The 20,843-nt window shown below is 47.0% G+C and overlaps 2 protein-coding genes across 5 annotated transcripts; both read left to right on the forward strand.

Annotated features, from left to right (window-relative positions):
* Nucleotides 1-145: 145 nt before the first annotated feature.
* SHC1 (SHC adaptor protein 1) lies at nucleotides 146-13,041 on the forward strand. Of its 4 annotated transcripts, XM_074223359.1 has the most exons (15): nucleotides 240-321; nucleotides 979-1,083; nucleotides 1,721-1,795; nucleotides 4,739-4,900; nucleotides 5,457-5,527; nucleotides 6,072-6,135; nucleotides 6,317-6,436; nucleotides 6,681-6,734; nucleotides 6,908-6,959; nucleotides 7,172-7,298; nucleotides 8,582-8,780; nucleotides 8,879-8,942; nucleotides 9,052-9,177; nucleotides 9,436-9,674; nucleotides 11,490-13,041. In XM_074223359.1, the coding sequence occupies exons 3-15, from the start codon at nucleotides 1,784-1,786 to the stop codon at nucleotides 11,616-11,618; spliced, it is 1,419 nt and encodes a 472-aa protein (XP_074079460.1). In that variant the 5' UTR covers nucleotides 240-321; nucleotides 979-1,083; nucleotides 1,721-1,783; the 3' UTR covers nucleotides 11,619-13,041. The 4 variants fall into 4 exon arrangements, with proteins under 4 accessions (XP_074079458.1, XP_074079459.1, XP_074079460.1 ...); XM_074223357.1 differs by lacking the exon at nucleotides 979-1,083 and having other exon boundaries at nucleotides 146-321; XM_074223358.1 differs by lacking the exons at nucleotides 979-1,083; nucleotides 1,721-1,795 and having other exon boundaries at nucleotides 146-321.
* A 1,802-nt stretch (nucleotides 13,042-14,843) lies between these two features.
* Nucleotides 14,844-20,803, forward strand: PYGO2 (pygopus family PHD finger 2). The gene is made up of 3 exons (XM_074223370.1): nucleotides 14,844-15,164; nucleotides 17,428-17,477; nucleotides 18,002-20,803. Exons 1-3 carry the CDS (start codon nucleotides 15,062-15,064, stop codon nucleotides 19,067-19,069), a joined length of 1,221 nt encoding a protein of 406 aa, XP_074079471.1. The 5' UTR covers nucleotides 14,844-15,061; the 3' UTR covers nucleotides 19,070-20,803.
* Nucleotides 20,804-20,843: the final 40 nt, after the last annotated feature.

Genomic DNA, 20,843 nt, shown 5'->3' on the forward strand with positions numbered 1-20,843 from the left:
TTGGTCCATAGGACCAGACGGCACGTCTCGTGTACGCCCATGAGATCATATACAAGCTCTTATTGGATATAATTACTTGGGGGCCCCACCCCCCCCGCCCTACTAAAGAGAGAGGCGGGGCAATGAAATGGAGGTAGGAGGAGACACGTAATGCGTATGGGTCAAAGGTTAGTCAGGCCGGAAGTGAGTGCAATAAAGTTTCTGCGGGGAGGCTGGGCCTTGGGGGGGAGAAAGTTGGAGCTTCTACTAGAAGAAGCTGCGGCCGCCAGACCCGGAGTAAGACCGGCCCGCGGCGCGGAGCGGAGACCCCATGCGGCCCTGGTGAGTACAGAGTTTTGATCACCTTTATCTAATGCTTCCCCTCCCCCATCTCTTGGAATCCCACTTCCGGCCATTCAAGCACAAGTCCCGCCTTCTGGGACCCCATCCCCGGAAGTCCAGCCCCCAGTTCAGGGGCTCCCCGAACCCCTCCAAAATTGTCACCTACTTAACTCTTTCCCGCTTCCCGGATTCTCTCTCTTCCCGCCTCCTTTTCTGGAAAGCTCAGCTTTGGGCATCCCCGACTCACCCCCCAGAAACCACGCCCTCTTTACCCCTAACACCCCCCGCACACCCCTTCCCGGGGGGGGCACCCCTAGAACTCTTTATGGCCTGCCCTTCGGGTGGCCCCGGCCCCTGGTACCCTCATCCGACCCGCAAATATTTCCCACTAGAATTCTGAGGAGCCTCATTTAAGGCCCCGGCCCTTCTGCCCACCGCGGCTCTCTTCTCCCTGGTCCCCGTGCCAGGCCCAGCGCTTGTTTATGTGGGCATAGACAGCCCCTTCTAGGGCCTGCTCCATATGGACAGGAGACCAGGCACGTCTAGGAAGCTAAATACAAAGCATGCCCCAGCACTTGGGAAAAATCAGGATGGACTTCCAGGAGATAATGCCACTTGAGTGGAACTCTGAAGGAAATTAGGCATTTTATGAATCAGGTGGGATTAGGGCGAGCGGCAGCCTAGGCAGAGGTACAGCAAGCAGGATAATTTGGCTGGAAGAAAGTGTGCGTGAAGAAGAGAAACGTATACAAGTCTAGAAAGGTAGGCTGGAAAATATTTTAGATGACCCTGCCCCTTATAATTCTCTGAAATCATATTTTCCAAGAGATACTTTTTTTTTTAGTTTTTTAAGGTGGCCCTTAAAAATCTGGAGGGTCCTCTGTAATCTGAAAGGTTCTTACTACAACCCCAGAAAGATGACCTCCCTTTCCAATCACACAGTTCTTCCATACAGTCTAGCTTTTTTCCCCAGTTCCAGTTTCTTGTGTCCCTGTTGGCCCTCCTACCTCTCCCCCATATGATGGTAATAATTTAAATAACCAAAATATATATCAATACCCCTGTAAACTCCTTTAGAAGAGGTAGTAGTACAAGTTTTCTCATTTCCATTTTACACATGAGGAAATAGTGATATGATCACATTAGTATTAAATATTAGATGTCAGAATCATCTTAAATTTCCCAACTCTAAACCAAGGGCTTTTTTTTACCACCTCTTGGTTTTTAACCCTAACTCAAATCTGGGGGGTTGCAGACTGGCTATACTTTCCTTCCCTCTTGGGCTTTAATTTTGTTCTTGGGTGTGGGATGACCTGAAATGGGTTGGGTGGAGGTAGGGGAGAAGGGATGGGAATCCCTCACAAGTTCCCAGATCTACTCCCTAAGTTTCCCTCCCCAGGACCGGCTCCACCCCCAGAGACAGCTGCATGTCGTACCTGTACCTCAGGAGCTGGGCTGGGCCATGGATTCCCTGGTGTGTGGAATGGGGTTGTGAAATGGGTAACTTCTCCCCGCCTACCCTCAAAGAGCAGGGTATTGTGCAGTTGGGGGGTGCTTTTTTGTTCTATGGCCTTAGAGAATTTACCCCAGCCCCCACTCCTAGTTTCTCATCTGGGTATTCCCCATCTTTTCCCTGCCTGCCTAACCTTCAGTCCAGGAAACATTCCTGAGGCTTTTGCCATTTCCGGCTGCTCCCTGCCACAGTACTCTCCTCCCTTCCCTCCTCCCTGGGCAGAGAAAGCAAATGTTCCCCACCCCCACTCCAAACCTCTGAAAGTCTAGTTTTTAGTTCTCTGGAACTGGATTTCTTCCACATTCTTTTCTAAATACTCCTTTACATATGGCTCACTGTTTTTTTTGCCGAGAAAGCTATGAGATAGTGAGTATCTCATAGGTAATACAGGAGTCTTGGCACAGAGTATGTAGGCCATGGCTGTAATTATCTTTTGGGTCTTCCTTTTCTGTGAACTACGCCCTGGGGAGTAAGGAGATGGGGAATGATACATTTCTTCTCCCAGTGTCTTAGGGTGATGGGTTGAAACAAGCACATCTTTCTACTCTCCCCTCCCCCCTTTATGGGATCATAGATTCCAAACTAGAGGAGATTTTAGAGACCATCCAGATCAACTCTCTTCCCCCTCACTTATTTTATAGATGAGGAGACTTTGACATAGATTGCTTAAAGTTCCAGATGCCAAGGAGAAGTGAAATTTGAGCCTTGTTAATCTGACTTAAAATCTGCCACTTTTTTGACCACTTCTATGAATACGAATTTGGCTAGGAGGTGAAAGGAAGTTTTTCCTCTCTCCCTGGGCTAGGAATGTACCTGAGGCTCAGTTCTGAATTTAGTTCCTCTAGTTTTGCTGTCTGCCTTTGTTTCTGCCCTCTCCTACATTTGGTTTGGCAGGAAGTCAGGAACTTGTGGGTGGAGGAAATGGGTTTTGGACTTGTTTCCTGTGTCCAGACTCTAACCTGACTTCCAAACTCCCTTTTTCTATATGCTTAGAATATGGGGGTGGGGGTTGGAGAAGAGCTCCTTTTCAGAGTGGGACTAGATCTCAGAAGGGAAATTTAGGGATAACTGGGAAAGAAGCAACAACTGAATTCCCATGTATATGTTTAAGGTATCTCCTGTGATGCCAAGAGCTGCCTGTAGCCCTCTTTGCTTTTAAATCTGCCCTTATAACATTGCCAGGTGGCTATGGGGAGGAGATGACTATATGAAAGCCTCCTAGCTTTGGGATCAGGGCATAGACCTCTGGGATTGGGATAATTAGGATCCTATGATCAATAATGGATTTTTCTTTCCTGTGCTCCTCATAGAATAAGTAAGTGCCCATATCCAAAGGTAGAGGAATCCTAGCATATATGAAATTTCCCTAGAAGAATTGTTGGGTAGTGATACATCCTAGTCTTCTAACCTAGGACTTTTTGCTTATTGGTATTAAAACCAGGAAAAAATGACTTAGGAGCGCCTTACCCACTTTCCAAGTGATGCTTCCTTGGCTTAACCATCATCTTGGAAAGAAACTGGCAGCTGGGTTCCGCTAGTACAGGGGGGGGGGCAGAACTGTCCTTGGGGCTGGCTCACTTCCCTTATGTCAAGTTGAGATACTTAAAAAGATGAGAGAGACTCTCCTTACCTGCCTTCTTCCTTTATAGTCCCAAACTCCTTAGGGTCCCTTAGGCCTCCCTTGGAGATCTTGTTGGGTTGCTTTACTGATGCCCTGGATTGTCCTTGCTCCCTTGCTCTTGAATTCTCTCTTGACTCCCTGCTCCTTCTGCCCCTTTACTATCTTTCTTCCCTTCCCTGTTCCCCAGTCAGGGGAGATAAGAGATTTCCTTTCTACTCTATCACCAGCTGTTGTGGCAGTTTTAGCTAATGGCCTTGAGGTTCCCTAGGGATCGTCTTCTCCTCAGGGCAAGCAGTGGTAAGGGGCTCGAGGACAAGGTTGCCATAATTTATAACTGGGGTGGGAAAGGGAAATGTCAAGGATTGCCTCCTTTCCCTATCTTTCTCTCGGTTCTTTCCCCACTGTGCACTAGCTTCCTGCCTTCCCCTCCCCCTTCCCAGTGTCAGGCATTAAGTTTTCAGATATATTCTCTTTTCTCATCATCCCTTCCCTTTTCCTCATTCCCGGTTATACCCAGTTGGGAGGAGGGGGTGGTGGGTATGTGGAAATGGGAGGGCCACAGAAATTCCCTCCCTTAGGATTTGAGACCTTGGGTGGGGTAGAAGTGGGGGGCTCTGCCCCTTCTGTGCCTGTGAGTCAGCATTGTCCTCCTGATTGGGCTCTGCTTGCCAACTCTCCTCCCCTTAGGAGGAGCCAAACTGTTTCTGGTCCAGCTCTCTCTCTCTCTCTCTCTCTTCTCCAGCCAGAGAAGAGACTTCATGCTAGGCGGGGTTGGAGCTGGGGCTTTTCTGAGTTTGAGCTGGGGGAGTGGTGGTCTTCCCCTGCAAAGACTCTTGTGATTATCTGCCTGTATAGAGCAGATCAGATTAAGGGCCTGGGAATGACCCCAGCCCGGCCCCCTTACCCTGACTGGGGAGAGGGCCGGGCTGGACAGCAGCTCCTCTCTTCCCTCAGCCATGGATCTCCTGCCCCCCAAGTCCAAGTACAACCCTCTTCGGAATGAATCTCTATCATCACTGGAAGAGGGGACTCTGGGATCCTTATCCCCTGGGGAGCTATCTTCTCCCTCTGCTTCTTCCCTGGGACCCATCTTGCCCCCAGTACTGGGGGATGATAGTCCTACAACCCTTTGCTCTTTTTTCCCTCGGATGAGCAATTTAAAGCTGGCCAACCCAACTGGAGGGCGACTTGGGACCTCTGAAGAGTCAGGACGGGGCCCTGAGGATAGGGAAAGAAATGCAGGGGGGGCTGGGCCAGACTCAGGCCCTTCACCTCTTCTCCAGGACATGAACAAACTGAGCGGCGGGCGGAGGACTCGGGTGGAAGGGGGCCAGCTGGGGGGTGAGGAGTGGACTCGTCACGGGAGCTTTGTCAACAAGCCGACTCGGGGTTGGTTGCATCCCAACGACAAGGTCATGGGGCCGGGGGTTCCCTACCTTGTTCGGGTGAGTGAGTTTATTTGTACCCTTAATATTCCTCCCTTCACGCCATCCAGGCCTCCTTTGCCCAAAACCCTTTTAAATTCCTGGTTTGCTAGATTTTGTATTTTTATCCTTTACCTCCTCTTCAGGGACATTGACCCTCCATATTTTACTTTCTACCTACCCTGTTCCCTACCCCAGATGTTGGTTCCCATTCCTTTCTAGTTCCTTTAAAAAAAAATTTAGTCCCCTAATTCTTCTGTAGCCATTCTTATTTCCTATTTTCTTCTCCTCTATATCATTCTGGCCTTTTTTTTTTTCTCAGCACCTAAAGATTGTCTTTCCCCATTACTCTCCATAGACTATTTTTCTAACCTACTCTTCTTTTCCTGTACACTGGGACCGAGGGGTGTTCTACATTTAAATACCAAGCAGGACCAGTGGGTAGACATTCACATACTGGAGTTAATAAAGGAGAAAATCCTGGGGGGGTCTTTTGTGTGTACATGTGTTGAGTGTGGTGCTGATGGTAGTTGGCAGAGATCAAATGCTCCACTTTTCCTCCCTCCTCCTCCCTCAGTACATGGGTTGTGTGGAGGTCCTCCAGTCGATGCGGGCCTTGGATTTCAGTACACGCACCCAGGTCACCAGGTGAGTGGGGTCTCTCTGGGGCTGGGGGAGGGTCAGCATTGCTAGGGCTTCTAGAAATTAGTGATCTACTGGGGATATATGGTCATGATAGCAGGGGAAGAGCCTTATTACTTAGGGATGAGGTACTTAGGGAAGCCCAATCAAAGATTTGGGTCTCTCTTCACTTACCTGGCCTTGGAATGGAGCAGGGTTAGCACCTGCATCAATGAGCTTATTTCATTGGACTTCTTATGTGCCAAGCCATAGGAATACAAAGACACCAAAAAAAGGGGGGGGGCATGGTTTCAGGGGAAATTAGTATTTGGTGACTAGAAGGGTTGAGGTTAAGGGGAAGTGACTGGGTCCATCACTGGGCCCAGAGGCCCTAATCCAATCAGCCAGCAGGCAGCTCCTTAGTATCATCAAATATTAAAGGCCCTTAATTCAATCAGCCACTACAAAGAGCTCAGAGTGCCCCTGGAGTCTATCCCTGACTTCCCCTCCCTTAGACCTATGTTGGGGCCCCAGGAAATCTTTGCTTCTGAGCACGTCTTTGTCTTCTCAGAGAAGCCATCAGTCTGGTGTGCGAGGCTGTGCCGGGGGCCAAGGGGGCTGCACGGAGGAGAAAGGTAGCTGGGGAGCATTACAGTGGAGTGGCAGATGGGAGGAAAGAGGGAGGGGAAGCCAGGAGGTATGGAGGGGCAGATGGGGAGGGAGGGGAAGTTGGGTTTTGATTATGGAAACTGGGTCTTCTTCAGTGGTAGACCTGTGGCCCTTAGCCCCCCAAATTCTCTGTGCATCTTTTCTTAGCCTTGTAGTCGCCCACTCAGCTCCATACTGGGGAGGAGTAATCTAAAGTTTGCTGGCATGCCCATCACCCTAACTGTTTCTACCAGCAGCCTCAACCTCATGGCTGCAGACTGTAAACAGGTTGGTCGAGTGAATGGGTGGGTAGGGGGATTTGGGGATAAGAAATCATTCAGGTCCATGAAGAGAATCAGAGAAACCCAGGGGGTGGAACTGAGGGAAGAACTGGATATCTGGGTGGAGAAAGGGACTAGGGAATGGAACAGGAAGAAATACGGGATCTAGAAGGGAAGGGAATATTAAAGGTTGAAGGATGTGGGTCACAGTAGAATTGCTAACAATGGCTCCCACCACCTTGAATCCTTAGATCATTGCCAATCACCACATGCAGTCAATCTCCTTTGCCTCCGGTGGGGATCCGGTGAGTTGTGGTAAAAAGGAATGGCAGCGGGGAAAAGCTGATGGACTGTGGATTGGGGTGACCCAGAATGGTTGGGTGGAGGTGGGTTAGGGAAAGTTTTTCAGGGACTGGTGGGGGAGATAATAAAGCCAAGCTGGCTGTTCTTACTCCGACTCGGAACCTGATCCCCTTAGGACACTGCGGAGTATGTCGCCTATGTTGCCAAAGATCCTGTCAATCAGAGAGGTAAGAGGGAATCTAATGGGGGTGATCAGGGAGATGCCAGTTCAGTGGGTCAGGGGTCCCCTTCTTGATACAAGAGGTCATTGAGGGAATATGGAGCCTCCCTTGCCCAGTGGGTGGCTATTTCCAAGGAGCCTGGGATGACTGGGCTAGTGCCTGAACATCCCCAGCCCCATACTTGTTGCTTATAAGGACAATGCCTGCTGTGCCCATAGCCTGCCACATCCTGGAGTGTCCAGAAGGACTAGCACAGGATGTCATCAGTACCATTGGCCAGGCCTTTGAGCTGCGCTTCAAACAATACCTCAGGAACCCACCCAAGCTTGTCACTCCCCACGACAGGTAGGATGAAGGTTAGAGATGTGGGCATTGGGGTGGGAATATTTCCTAGAGGAAAGAACACTTCAGAAATATCATAGAAACCTAAATTTCCCCATCTGGTCTATCAAAGCAAGTCTTTCTGAAGCTCCTTTTTTTGTAAAGCATGATGCTAGTGAATGAGGCTAAAATGACCAAAAATAATCAACAGTTCCTCTCCCTCACACTGTCAGAACTTCTATTCTACTTGGGACAATACTACATTTCAACAAATCAATACAATTAAAGAATTAAATTATACAAAGGAGAAAACACTAACAACTGGGTGTGGGACAAAAGAAGAACTAGTGAAGTCAAGACATAGGAAGTGGCAGAGATGCCGAGCATTGAAAGCATTGGAGGTGAGGGATTACTATTCCTCTGTGACCTCTCTTGACAAGTTCTTTCTTGAGCTAAAAGAATCTTAGGGGAATGATGAAGTTAGTCCTATGTCCTCAATGCCTATCCTGCCTCTTTCTTTCCCATGTTTTCTACTGGTCTTCTGAGAATTCTTTCCTGGGGTCTAAGCTATAGCGCTGCAGCTGTGGTAATGGCTTCTTTTTCCCCCATTCCTTTCTTTGGAAAAATAGACTACTTTGGAATCTAGGTTGTTCTCCTTTGCAGATAGGCCACTTCTTTTCCAAATCCTGGACCTCTAACCCTTGGTCAGTTTAATAGCTAATATTCTGTTACTTATTCTATTATTATATAATTTTTAAGGTTTGCAAAATTCTTTATACAAATATCTCATTTGATCTTCACTAAACAGCTCCATGAAATAAATGTTATGCAGATAGAAATTAAGTGATTTTACCAAGGTCACACAGTTAGTCATGATTCCCACTGAGATCTAGGTCTAGTATTCCGTCTACAATGTTAACTTTTTCTAGATAAGAATCAGCAGAGGTTAGTGGATAGGGTGCTGGACTTGGATTTGGGCAGCCCTGGGTTCATATTCTGCCTCTGAAATGGAATAGAGGGGTGACTGAGAACAAGTAAACTCTCTGTGCTCTAGTTTCTTCATCTGTGAAATGAGATTATACTTGGTGACCTCTCTCAGGTTCCTTAGAAGGTTAAAAGTTACAATCCTTATTCGAATTGCTGTCCTACTTTGACCTTTCTAGTGGCTTCCTCCATAGGAGCCAGAAAGTAGAGCCTCCTCTTTGAGTGAGGGATATCTAATCTTCACTTTATGAGATCCCATTCTCTGCAGGCAGTGTGACTAGGGCCAGGGAATGAATGAGCTTTCCTTTTTCCTCTTCTCCCAGGATGGCTGGCTTTGATGGCTCAGCTTGGGATGAGGAAGAAGAGGAACCACCTGACCATCAGTACTACAATGACTTCCCAGGGAAGGAACCCCCTCTTGGTGGGGTGGTAGACATGAGACTTCGGGATGGAGCTGCCCCAGGGGTTCCTCGTCCACCCCCTCCTAGCACCCAGACCACCAACCACCTAGGAGCTACTTTGGTACGTTACCTAGATTGAGCAAGAAAGTCAACTTGGAACTAGGGGAGTAGGGTATGCTACTAGTATCTTCAGTTTTCACTTTGTGTTTGCCACTGTAGCCCGTTGGACAGTTAGCTGGTGGTGACCCTGATAATCGAAAACAGCTTCCAACTTCTGGACCAGGTATGAATGAAGGGAAGGTTGGGACAGCTGGAGAATTGGGGTTGGGAAGAGATTTAAGAGCATTATAGACTCAGGAGTTCTGGCTGATGAATTCCTATTCCTGTGGTAGGTAGAGAACTATTTGATGATCCCTCCTATGTCAATGTCCAGAACCTGGAAAAAGTTCGGCAAGGTGCTAGTGGTCCTCCTAACCCTACTACCAATGGCAGTGCCCCACGTGACCTCTTTGACATGAGTAAGTGTTACTCTTTTCTTCCTTGCTTTTATTTTCTTTTTATATTTCCTATGATTATTTCTCCCCATTTTTTCTTCTTTTTTTAACTCCTGTTTTCCTTCTTTCTTGGCTTCCCCTTGCTTCCAACTTGATTCCTGTGGTGCGGGGTGGGGTTTGGGGATGGGTCTATTTTGTGCTTATTCCAAGAGGGTCCCCTCTAGTGGAAAAGAACAATGTATTGCTTCCTTTCTTTACTCTGACTTGCCTTTATTCTCTCAGAACCATTTGAAGATGCGCTTCGGGTTCCCCCGCCTGCCACTACAACACCAATGGCTGAGCAGCTCCGAGGGGAGCCCTGGTTCCATGGGAAATTGAGTAGGCGGGAGGCTGAAGGACTGTTAAGGCTCAATGGTGACTTCCTGGTTCGGGAGAGTACAACTACCCCAGGCCAGTATGTCCTTACTGGTCTGCAGAGTGGCCAACCCAAACACTTGCTGCTCGTTGATCCCGAAGGGGTGGTAAGTTTATAGATTTGTAAATGGCTTGGGTGGGGTCTGGCCTTCTATCATCTTCCCAAGATGTTACTCTTTGCATTTGTTTCTACTGTCACCCTTCCATGCCTGACTTCTGCTTCTTCCTGTAAACCAACTCCATCTACTAGGGAATGTCTAATCCCAGTGAGATTCTTAGGCCTGATACATAAGTTTGTTCCCTCCAGTTGTATCCACTTAAAGCAAAAAAAAATTAGAGTGTTAGAGCTCGAAGAGACTTTATTAACAAAATAAATACCTGTTACAAATATAGTCAAGCAAAACAAATCCCCATATTGGCTATACCAAAAAAAAATGCACTCAGTCCATTACTTCTGTAACAGGTGCTGGGTAGCAGCCTTTATCATGAAGGAGCTTATTTTATCATGAAGGAATTGTGGTTGGTTATTATGTTGGTCACTTTCTGGAAAATACTTTGGAATCTAGGTTGTTCCCCTTTGCAGATAGGCCACTTCTTTTCTAGATCCTGAACCTCTAACCCTTGGTCAGTTTAATAGCTAATATTCTGCTACTTATTCTATTAGTATATAATTTTTATTCCAAGTATTTCAAATACTTGTTTTGTCTTAATTTTTTACTTGATCCCTAATAATATTGACTGATGGAGTATGTGTAGGTGGTGAAATGAGAAGAGTGCAAGAAGACTTGAATTCAAATTGTGCATCAGACACTTCCTAGCTCTGTAAGGAGCTAGAAAAACAAAAGAGATAGGAAATACTTCTCCTAAGGAGTTGTGGATAATGGAGAGTTGACTGTATTTTTATCCCTTCTTCCTGAGCTGATCATGTCATTTTACTTTTGTGTGTGATCTGTTTCCTTGTTGGCACAATGGGGTTAATAATAGCATCTAACTTCCAGGGTTTTTATGAGATAACATGTAATGTGCTTCACAAACCTGAACTCATTATATAAATACTGCTATTAGCAATTTTCATTATTATTTTTATTACAGATAAAGGAATAGGGCTTGAAGAGGATAAGAGGCTAAGGCAAGGTCATGCAGCTAGGTAAATGGCAGGGTCAGTCTCCTAACTGTCAGATCCAGTATTTTCTTCCCCATAGTTCCTCTACCATCACATACATTTCTCCCCACATTGCACAGTTCCATAAGATCCCTAGAACAGATAGTAGTACACATATGCTTTTAGCTCTTCTCTTCTAGAACTGTCATCTTTTTCTTCCCATAATATTTACCTTTTTTCATCACGCTTCTTTACTGAGCTCCCTCTGGGGGGAGCAAGTAGGTAAATCTCTCCAGTCTACAGATATGTCTCTTTGTCTTTACCCAAGACTTATTATTAATTTATTTCATAGGTGATGGTTTCAGGTCTTTCTTTGCCCTGCACATCTGCCCCTCCTCTGCCCTTCCTCTGTTTTAAGTCATCTCTATCCCCCTTTTTTTTTAAATTTAAGGCAATGGGGTTAAATGACTTGTCCAAAGTCACACAGCTAGGCAATTATCTGAGGTCGGATTTGAACCCAGGTCCTCCTGACCTGAGAGCCTCTATGCACTATGCCATCTAGCTGCCCCTATCCCTTTTCTTCTAAGATCCAGAATTCCTCAGTTATAGCTGTTAACTTGATACTTAGTTCTTCCTCAGACTTAAACATTTTCTTCATTCTTTTTATCCTTTCCTATTCATCATCCCAGTTGCCTCAGTTCTTTCTTCCTTATTTACCTTCTCTTGGATGTTTAAGCTTTTTTTTAACCACCTTCCCTTCCCCCCTCCTCTCCAAAAAAAAGTCCTCAATGTCTGAACTTCCTTTATCATTTAATACCAGGTTCGGACAAAGGATCATCGATTTGAGAGTGTCAGTCACCTCATCAGCTACCACATGGACAATCACCTCCCCATCATCTCTGCAGGCAGCGAGCTATGTCTTCAGCAGCCAGTGGAACGGAAGCTGTAACTGACTGATCCTGTGCCCAACCCTGTTCCAGCCTCCAGGACACTCCCTTTCACTTTTCTGGTCCCAATTCCAACAGTTTTCTGGGGAAAATGCTATGGTTGCAGCACTCTGTGATATCTGCAAATCTCCTGGATCCTAGGATTCAGGACCTAGAGGAGGGATTAATCCTTCTCCTCCACTGAGTAGTAGTGTCCAATGCCAGCCTCATGGCCTTCAGATGGGCCTGAGCAAGACCCCCTAACAGGAGAAAGGAATCTTAGGGACAATTCCAGTGGAATGGGATTTTTCTTCAATGGGATAAAATTCTGTCCCTCCTCCAGTGTATAAACCTTGTGCCTTTGACCGTGCGCCAGGTCTAAATAAGTTTTATGCAAAGTTTTCCTGTGGGCTAGAAATGATGACTCTCCATCTGCCCCAGGACCTGTCCCATGGTCCTCCCTTAGTCTGACCACCTACCCCCAACTCCTATCAGGGCTTGGGAGACTAGGGACAGATATGGTTGCTTGTCCTTCTTCAAAGAGGATATTCAGTCCTCCAAGCCTATCACAGAATCCTACTTCCTGGTCAGGGGGAGGTGACTGTTCCATCCCTGTTCCTCCCTCTGCCCTATCCACAGAGTGCCTCCTGGCTGGTGGGTCCCTTCCTCCAGGGGTCTGTATATACATTTCGTAAACATCCATTCCCCCACTCCCAGCGTTGCATGCACATTGTCCTACTTTACAGCCAAAGTGTAGCCCCTTGTAGCCTCTCCAACTCCTTTGGGTTGGACAGTGAATCCAGTGTTCGGTTCTTTTATACAGTCAACTCTCAATTTTCTGCATTAATTTGAGGGTGATGGTTATCTATAGCAGTGGATAATCCCTAAATAATTTTTTATTTAGTGTGGGAATGTTAGTTTTGGCAACCAAATTATTTTCTAATTATGTCTTGCTTGAGCACAAAAGTTTTCTCATCTTTACACATAATGCACCTTTATTTTTTTCAAAGACTTCAACTTGTATATCATTTTACCATCATGACATGCTTGTGAAGTAAGTAGCACAGGCATTATTATCTCTATTTCATAGGTGAAAAAACTGATGCATAGAGGTTAGGTGATTGTTGAAAGGTCACATAACCAGGACTAAAAGCCAGACCTCATCCTAGCCTAGGAAAAAGGCTGGAATTTAACTTTGCTGCAGATAAGCCTCTGAGGGGATCATTCAAATCAATGTATTTATTGAGTACCTATTGCTAGACTTTGTGAGAAAAACAAAAGAGATAGAAGATACTCCTCCTAAGGAGTTGTGGATAATGGAGAGTTGACTGTATTTTTATCTCCTCTTCTATTTCTCTCCTACCCTTATTTTGTTTGAATTTATTCACGGGTCTCACTTATACCAAAGGGAAAATGTCATTAAAGATCATTATTTCTTTTATCAAATGTCTCTGTTTCGATCTAGCCTCCCCTTCAGTTTCTTTGGGGCCTGATTGGGTTTGGGGGAAAGGAAAGCAGGTTCTGGTTTGACCTAAAAGTGAAGGGAATGTGTATGTGTTATGTTGGAGTTAGTGTCTGGTAGTTGATGATGATGATGTAAAGAAGACCATGACATCAGGGAATTGATGGCATGACAAGCACATGAATTGAATTTGAGTGAGGGGAATGATCTGCTACTTCACTAGCCTCATTTTATCCTTTGGAACCATCTAGGTTCAGTGGTCAGATATGAATTAGGATGACTGGAGATGGCCCTGGATGTAAGGCAGAAAGGGAATAAATGACTTGCCTAAGGTCACAGAGTTAGTCAAGTTTCTGAGACCAGATCTGAACTCCTGTCTTGACTCCAAGGCTAGTCTCTATGCCACTTTACTGCCCTATCTGGTTAATAAGACTTGTGGGAGGTATTTGTGGTGATGTGATATGAGGGGTAATAGGATATTGGAGGAGGTGGGGATATCACTAATGGTAAGCATTAGTATGTGTTGTGTTCAAGGGATGTATGGATGAGATGTTGGTACTCCTTTGCGTGTGATTAAAATTCTGAAAAATGTGTTATGGATATGTTGGAAGGATGTGTGATCTAATACTGATATGATTGCATAGTTGTGATGTCAAGGTGGGATATATTATTAAAGTAGTGTGGGTGTGGAATTAATACATTTGTGATAATGATATGGCTATGTGTGTTATGACCATTTGGCTGGATATGCTGTGATAGTGATAATGGTTGTATGCAGGAAAAGGACCAGAATGTCTGTGTCTGGGTATGATGTATTTATGTGTAGAAAGGATTTCTAAGTAGTATCATTGTTGAAGCTGTGTGTCTGGCTTTGATATCACTATAGAAAGGGTGAATGGGTATAAATGATGTAGCTATGTGGCTGTGGTTGTATGTATATGTGTGTGTGTGTGTGTGTGTGTGTGTGCGCGTGTGCGCTATCGATGCAAAAAACAGTACTTTCCTTCAAGGAGTAAATATTCTAATCCTTTTTTTTTAGGTTTTTGTAAGGCAAACGGGGCTAAGTGGCTTGCCCAAGGCCACACAACTAGGTAATTATTTAGTGTCTGAGACTGGATTTGAACCCAGGTACTCCTGATTCCAAGGCCGGTGCTTTATCCACTGTACCACCTAGCCACCCCCAAGGAGTAAATATTCTAATGGAGGATACAAAATGTAAACAACCAAGCATATACAAAGTGGATGGCAGTTGATCTGAAAAGAAAAGCATTAGTGATATGACTGGGTGTAGTATCACTGAAGGAAAGATGGATGAGTATGAAATGTAAACCGTCTGGATACAGTATCAGTATAAGAAGGCTGGATACATGGCTTTATATATATCCAGGGATAGTATCATTAGGAGGAGTGGCTGGATGAATGTGAGACTGGTGCCTTTATGTGTATCTGGGGTAGTGTCGCTAGGAAGGGTGGATGGGTGGATGGTGTGAGTGTGAGGCTGGCGCCTGTACCTGTGTCTGGGGGTAGCGTCACCGGGAGGGGTGGGTGTTGGGGCGCGCAGGTCCCGGGCCTCCAGTCGGCCGGGCCCGGCCCCTCCAGGCCGCAGGCTGCTCCAGAAGGCTGTGCTGTGGGACGCTTAGGTCCGGCCGGACCACCCCCCCCACCCCTGGCGGTCCGCGCCTCCCGAAGCTGCGTGCGAATGGTAGCGTCCTCGTTTCCGCCCGCTCGTTTCTCCCCTCCCCACGGAGCGACAGTGGTGCGGCCTCGGCCGACTTCCGCTTCCGGTCCTGGCGGCGGGCGGGCGGGCATTGAGTCGGGAGGGAGCTCCCCATCGGCTGCGGGGCCTGCTGCCTCCTCCGAGCTGCCCAGGATGGTACCGCCCAGGGGCCTCCGCCGGCCCTGACCCCCCCCTTTGGGAGATGGTGCAGGCCGGGGGCTCCTCGCCCCCACGCCGCCGTCCCGGCCGCCGCCGCCGCCGCCGCCGCTGACCCGCGCCCCCGCCCCATGGCCGCCGCGGCGCCGCCCCCCCCTGACAAGCTGGAGGGAGGAGGCGGCCCCGCCGCGCCGCCAGCGCCGCCCAGCACCGGGAGGAAGCAGGGCAAAGCCGGTGAGAGCGGGGGCGGGGGGCCCGGCAGAGGAGCTCGGGGTGACGGGGGGCGGGGGCCTGAGGCAGAGAGGTGCTGAGATAGAAGGGGCCCGAGGAGAGGAGCCCGGAGTGGGGGTGGGAGCGAGAGGAAGGGTCCCTGGGATGGGGGTGGGGGCCTAAAGTTGGGGGGCATCGCGGGCTGGGAGTTGTAGGTGTCTCCGACTGAGGGCTCTGAGGCTCCAGGTCGAAGTACATGATGTCAACCCCAGAAACCTTAAGTTTGAAAGTCTCCCAGGACGACGACCCTTACAAGAGTCGTGATTTGGTCTAGAATTTGGGGTGGGCAGAGGAGGGGCTCACAGAGGAGGAATCCAGAAGGCGTTATAAACTGAGGTATATTGAGGGTTAGGTGGTTTTTACCAATTTGTAATGGCTAATGACCCTGGAAATCTCCCATGCTGTGTGCCTGTGAGATCTAGAGGGGCCTAGGGAAGAATTTGGAGAGTTTGAGAGACAACCATTAATGAGCATTTATTAAAGGCTTACTACATATCTATCTGTCTAGCATTTTGCTTGCCACTGGCAATACAAAGAAAGGCAAAAGCCAGTACTTTCCTTCAAGGAGTAAATGTTCTAATGGTGGATACAAAATGTAAACAACCAAGCATACAAGCATATATAAAGTGGATGGGAGATGATCTGAAAGGAAAAGCATTAGCAAGAGGGGTAGGGGTGAGACTAGGAAAGGCCTCCCCAAAATGGTGGGCTTTTGAGTTGTCTTTTTCTTTTTAAAAAATTTTCAGTTCCAGTTCTCTTCCCCAGCCATTGAGAAGGCAGGAAATATGATACCCTTATGAAGTCATGAAAAGCATATCTTCACATTAACCATGTTGTGGGGGGGGGCAAGAAAAATAAAGTGGAAAAAAAGATACTTCAACTTAGAGTTTATCAGGTCTCTGGAGGTGGATAGCATTTTTTTTTAACATGGGCCCTTTGGAATTGTGGTGGATCATTGCCTGGATCCAGGTAGCTCAGTCTTTCACAGTTGATCATTCTTACGATATTGCTGTTACTATGTCCAATATTCTCCAGATCTGCTTACTTTGTATCAGTTCATAAGTCTTTCCCAGAATTTTCTGAAATCATTCCCTTCATTTTTTACAGCACAGTGTACCATGACAGTCATATATTTCTACTTGTGTAGAGCTATTTCCCAGTTGAATGGTCTTCAGTTTTACTCAGTTGAAGGGTATCCACTCCGTTTCTACCAAGAAAAGAGCTACTGTAAATATTTTTGTAAAAATAGGTCTTTTTTCTTTTTCTTTTGATTTCTTTGGAGATTAGACCTAGTAGTGGTATTGCTGGGTCAAAAGGTATGCGTAGTTTAATATGCAAATTGTTCTCCTGAATGGTTGGACCTCTTCTCAAGTCCATCAAGGGTACATTAGTTTCTCTGTTTTTTTCACATTCTGTCCAGCATTTTCCTTTCCCATTTCTGTCATGTTAACCAATCTGATAAGTGTGGAGTATGGTGCCTCAAAGTTGCTTTAATTTGCATTTCTTTAATCAATTGTGATTTAAAAGATTTTTATATGACTGTAGATAGCTTCGATTTCTCCTGAAAATTGCCTGTTCATATCCTTTGGTCATGTATTAATTGGGGAATGGTTGAGCTGAATCTAGAAGGGAGTCAGAGAAACTAAAAGAGGTGAGAGGACAGAACATTGCAGGGGGACAGGACAATCAGTGGCTACACAGGTGTCTGGATTTATAGGAGACACTACTTTCTATTGAGGGAGCTGAGAGAGTGGGCAGGCCAAGGGTCCAGGAGAGTTTCTAAGGTTGTTGGAATCTTCCTACTTCTAAAATTGAGGGGGGCCCTTGATTAGGATCAATCTGAAAGGCATGCCAGGCTTCCACATAACTCTAGCTCGATCCTTAATCTATTTCATGAGAATTGGGGGGGGTGGATCAGGAATCAAGGGAGTCGTAGATTGTAGCTCTGAAACATTCCTTTAAATCACAGACTAAGTGGAATTTTCCTCCTTCCATTCTTCAGCCTGGGATCCTAACTTGAATGGGAGTAGGGAGTAGGGAGAAGAGTATGACTTGATCTGGGAACAGTTCATAGACCTAGTAGCATTGAGGGAAGACACTCATAAGATATGGACCTGACAGAGCTTTAAGACTTGGAACATGACTTTGGGGAAGGGGGCTTTAGAGTCCTAGAATTGCCTGTGTCTTGTCCTGAGACTTGTCCTCAACCATTCTTTCCTTCTCCCAGGTTTGCAAATGAAGAGCCCAGAAAAGAAACGGCGCAAGTCAAATACTCAGGTGAATGTTGTATATTATGTGGGCTAGTAGTCTTTTCCCATTAGCCTTAGGGATGCCAAAATCTTAATTCTCATGTGCCTATTCTGCTTTTAAGTTTTAGTGTTCCCCTATATTCCTTGGACTAGGTATACAAGAAAAGGGGTGGAAGAGTTCCTATTGGTGCTGTTTTATAGATCTCTTCTTGGTCCATTCACTACCCCTTCATTCTTAACCCTAAAGGTGGATTGGGTTTACTTATTTCAAAGACCCCTTTTCATACCCCTTTGTGGTATGAGTGGTATAAGTGAGCTAAGAGACTTGGTTTGATAGAAGGTCCTCTTTTTGGTCTGACTTTGTCAGCACTTCACAAATCATTGTCTAGCTGCCAGTTTATTTCTGTTGTTTCCATGATCCCTTGTTCCCTTCTACTGTAAGTGAATTGTTATTTCTGGATAATTAATTCCTCCCTGTTCTCCAGGTCTTTGGTTTCTTCTATTTGTTCACATTTAACACCTCCTTCCCTTCTTTTTCCTTCCCCTGTCCAGGGCCCTGCATACTCACACCTGACAGAGTTTGCACCACCCCCAACCCCCATGGTGGATCATCTGGTGGCATCCAACCCATTTGAGGATGATTTTGGGGCCCCCAAAGTTGGGGGGGCAGCTCCTCCATTTCTTGGCAGTCCTGTGCCCTTTGGTGGATTCCGTGTACAAGGGGGCATGGCAGGCCAGGTGCCCCCAGGCTATGGTGGTGGCGGTGGAGGTGGACCTCAACCACTTCGAAGACAGCCTCCTCCTTTCCCCCCCAATCCAATGGGTCCTGCCTTTAATATGCCCCCTCAGGGCCCTGGATACCCACCCCCAGGTAACATGAACTTCCCCAGCCAGCCTTTTAACCAACCCTTGGGCCAGAACTTTAGCCCTCCTGGGGGACAAATGATGCCAGGCCCTGTGGGGGGGTTTGGACCCATGATTTCACCTACTATGGGGCAGCCACCCAGAGGGGAGCTGGGCCCTCCTTCCCTTCCCCAACGATTTGCCCAGCCAGGTGCTCCCTTTGGGCCTTCACCTCTTCAACGGCCTGGCCAAGGGCTCCCGAGTCTGCCCCCCAACACGAGCCCGTTTCCTGGTCCTGATCCTGGCTTTCCTGGTCCTGGGGGAGAGGATGGAGGGAAGCCCCTAAACCCTCCTGCAGCGACTGCCTTCCCCCAGGAGCCTCATTCGGGATCACCTGCTGCTGCTGTCAATGGTAACCAGCCCAGTTTTCCTCAGAACAGTGGTGGTCGGGGTGGGGGCACCCCAGATGCCAATAGCTTGGCACCTCCAAATAAAACAGGTGGGGCATCGGGGCACCAGCCCCCTCCAGGCTTAGTGTACCCCTGTGGGGCATGCCGGAGTGAAGTGAATGATGACCAAGATGCCATTTTGTGTGAAGCATCATGTCAGAAGTGGTTCCATCGAGAGTGTACTGGAATGACAGAGAATGCCTATGGGCTACTGACCACTGAAGCTTCAGCTGTCTGGGCCTGTGATTTCTGCCTCAAGACCAAGGAGATCCAATCAGTCTACATCCGAGAGGGCATGGGGCAACTAGTGGCTGCCAATGATGGGTGAATTGGGCACATTTGATGTGGGACCAGGCAATCTCTTCAAGGATCATGGAACTTTCTCCTCCTGTGGCTCTTGGATCCAGCTCCCCACTCAGGCTGGGAGGAGGCATAGTGACTCCTGGGGTTGAGAGAGATTTACTGGGCAGGAGAATGCCTAGAGCTCTGCCAATGAAAGGCTAAGAAAGAAGACCAAAGCCCCACTGAGCAATGCCATTCTCTGATTGTTCAGGGTATCTTAAAGAGGAAAAGAAAGAGGGGTAGGAGATGAGAGGACATTATTGGTGCTGGATGCCTTCTAGTATCTGTGCCTAACACTTCTATTCAGCCTCACTCTGAGGGATAAACTCCTGAATGTTTTTCCCACTTTGGCCAGAGGTAGTTTCCCTATTCCTTCAGTAACCTACTATGGGGTTTAACCCAGTGCAGAAGACAGTATTAGAGAATGCGTGGAATCAGTTGGTAGGGGTCATCACTATTTTTAACTATCCCCTTTCCACTGGTCTCCCTTTTCTGGAACCAAAAGGCTTTGAGAAAACTAGATAGATTTTTGAACCATAGCAAAATCCTAGAGATTTTGGTAGCAGCAAGATCAGAATGGTTGAGAGATGCTTTTGAGACAGTCCTCTCTAAACACCAGAGTCAGAGGTTCCTCCCTCCCCAACTTAAGTCTATTTATCTCTTGGTCCCAGTCATGCTTCCTTACCCCCCAACACTTTATATATCTCTTAACACATTATCCTAAAACGGTTTTTTTCAGATCTACTCTTACCTTTAGCTCCTGTGTCTTTACCATGCTGAGAGCCTAAGAAGAGGACAATTTTCTCCATTTATTTTTGTTCTTACAGTATTAAAGTGAAGCTTTCATCTTACTCCTTTGAACGGGACAGGGTTACCCCCAATCCTGGAATCCTTGGGGGGAAATAATTGGATATTTTCATACTTTTCATTCCCCAGCCTCTCAGCTTCCAAGCTTAATAATGACCTAGCAGTCTAAAAATCAGATTTACATTAGCCCTTTACTGTGTATTTTCTCTTGATAGTCATTCTGCTGATTGAGACAGATGATTGTCCAATATAGGGCCTCTCTGGCTCTGAGGTATGTGGGTACTTAACTTGCCCTCTGCTCACCCTGCTGATACCCCTAGCTTGCATATCAGCTTTCCATTAGTGAATGGGAGTGAGGTTTAGTCATCTGGAAGGAATTAGCTTTTAGCCATGGGTACTCCTTTAGTTGAGGAGTAATGGAAAAGGGCCAGATACCTCCCCCTGGACCAGATGCCCTGGTCTTTTCTTCAACTAGGCATCCTAGCAGCTTTCCCCAGATCCAGGCACTTGGGTAGGATGACTCCAAGGCAAGGGGACTGGGCATCTGTTTCCTTTCTGTTCAGGCTAAGACTGGGAGCTTGATGGAAGAGTGAACTTGTGTTCTCATCCCTCTTCCCCTGGAAAAGAACAAAGAGTAATGTGAGAAGCGGGGGAGCACGAATGGATGGACTGCCACACTTACATTTTGTGTTACCTTTTGTTTGCCCCCGGTGTCCCCATTCTCTAGCTATTTTTGTGCATTTCCTCTTATTCCCCCCCCCTCGTTTTGCAAAGCGATGCCCTCTCCATCCCCCACGAAGAGGGTGGAGTGGGCCGAGGTGGATTGGCGTCGGTGGGGCCTTTGGTCTTTTTTGTATGGTTGGATTTATAAAGTGACTTTGAAAACCGCGCTGGATCCCAGGCTTGTGTTTGGGGGGGCGGGGGGTATTTGAGGGTCTCTGCCGTTTGACACG

This window comes from Macrotis lagotis, chromosome 2 (assembly GCF_037893015.1).
Source record: "Macrotis lagotis isolate mMagLag1 chromosome 2, bilby.v1.9.chrom.fasta, whole genome shotgun sequence".
Taxonomy (NCBI): domain Eukaryota; kingdom Metazoa; phylum Chordata; class Mammalia; order Peramelemorphia; family Peramelidae; genus Macrotis; species Macrotis lagotis.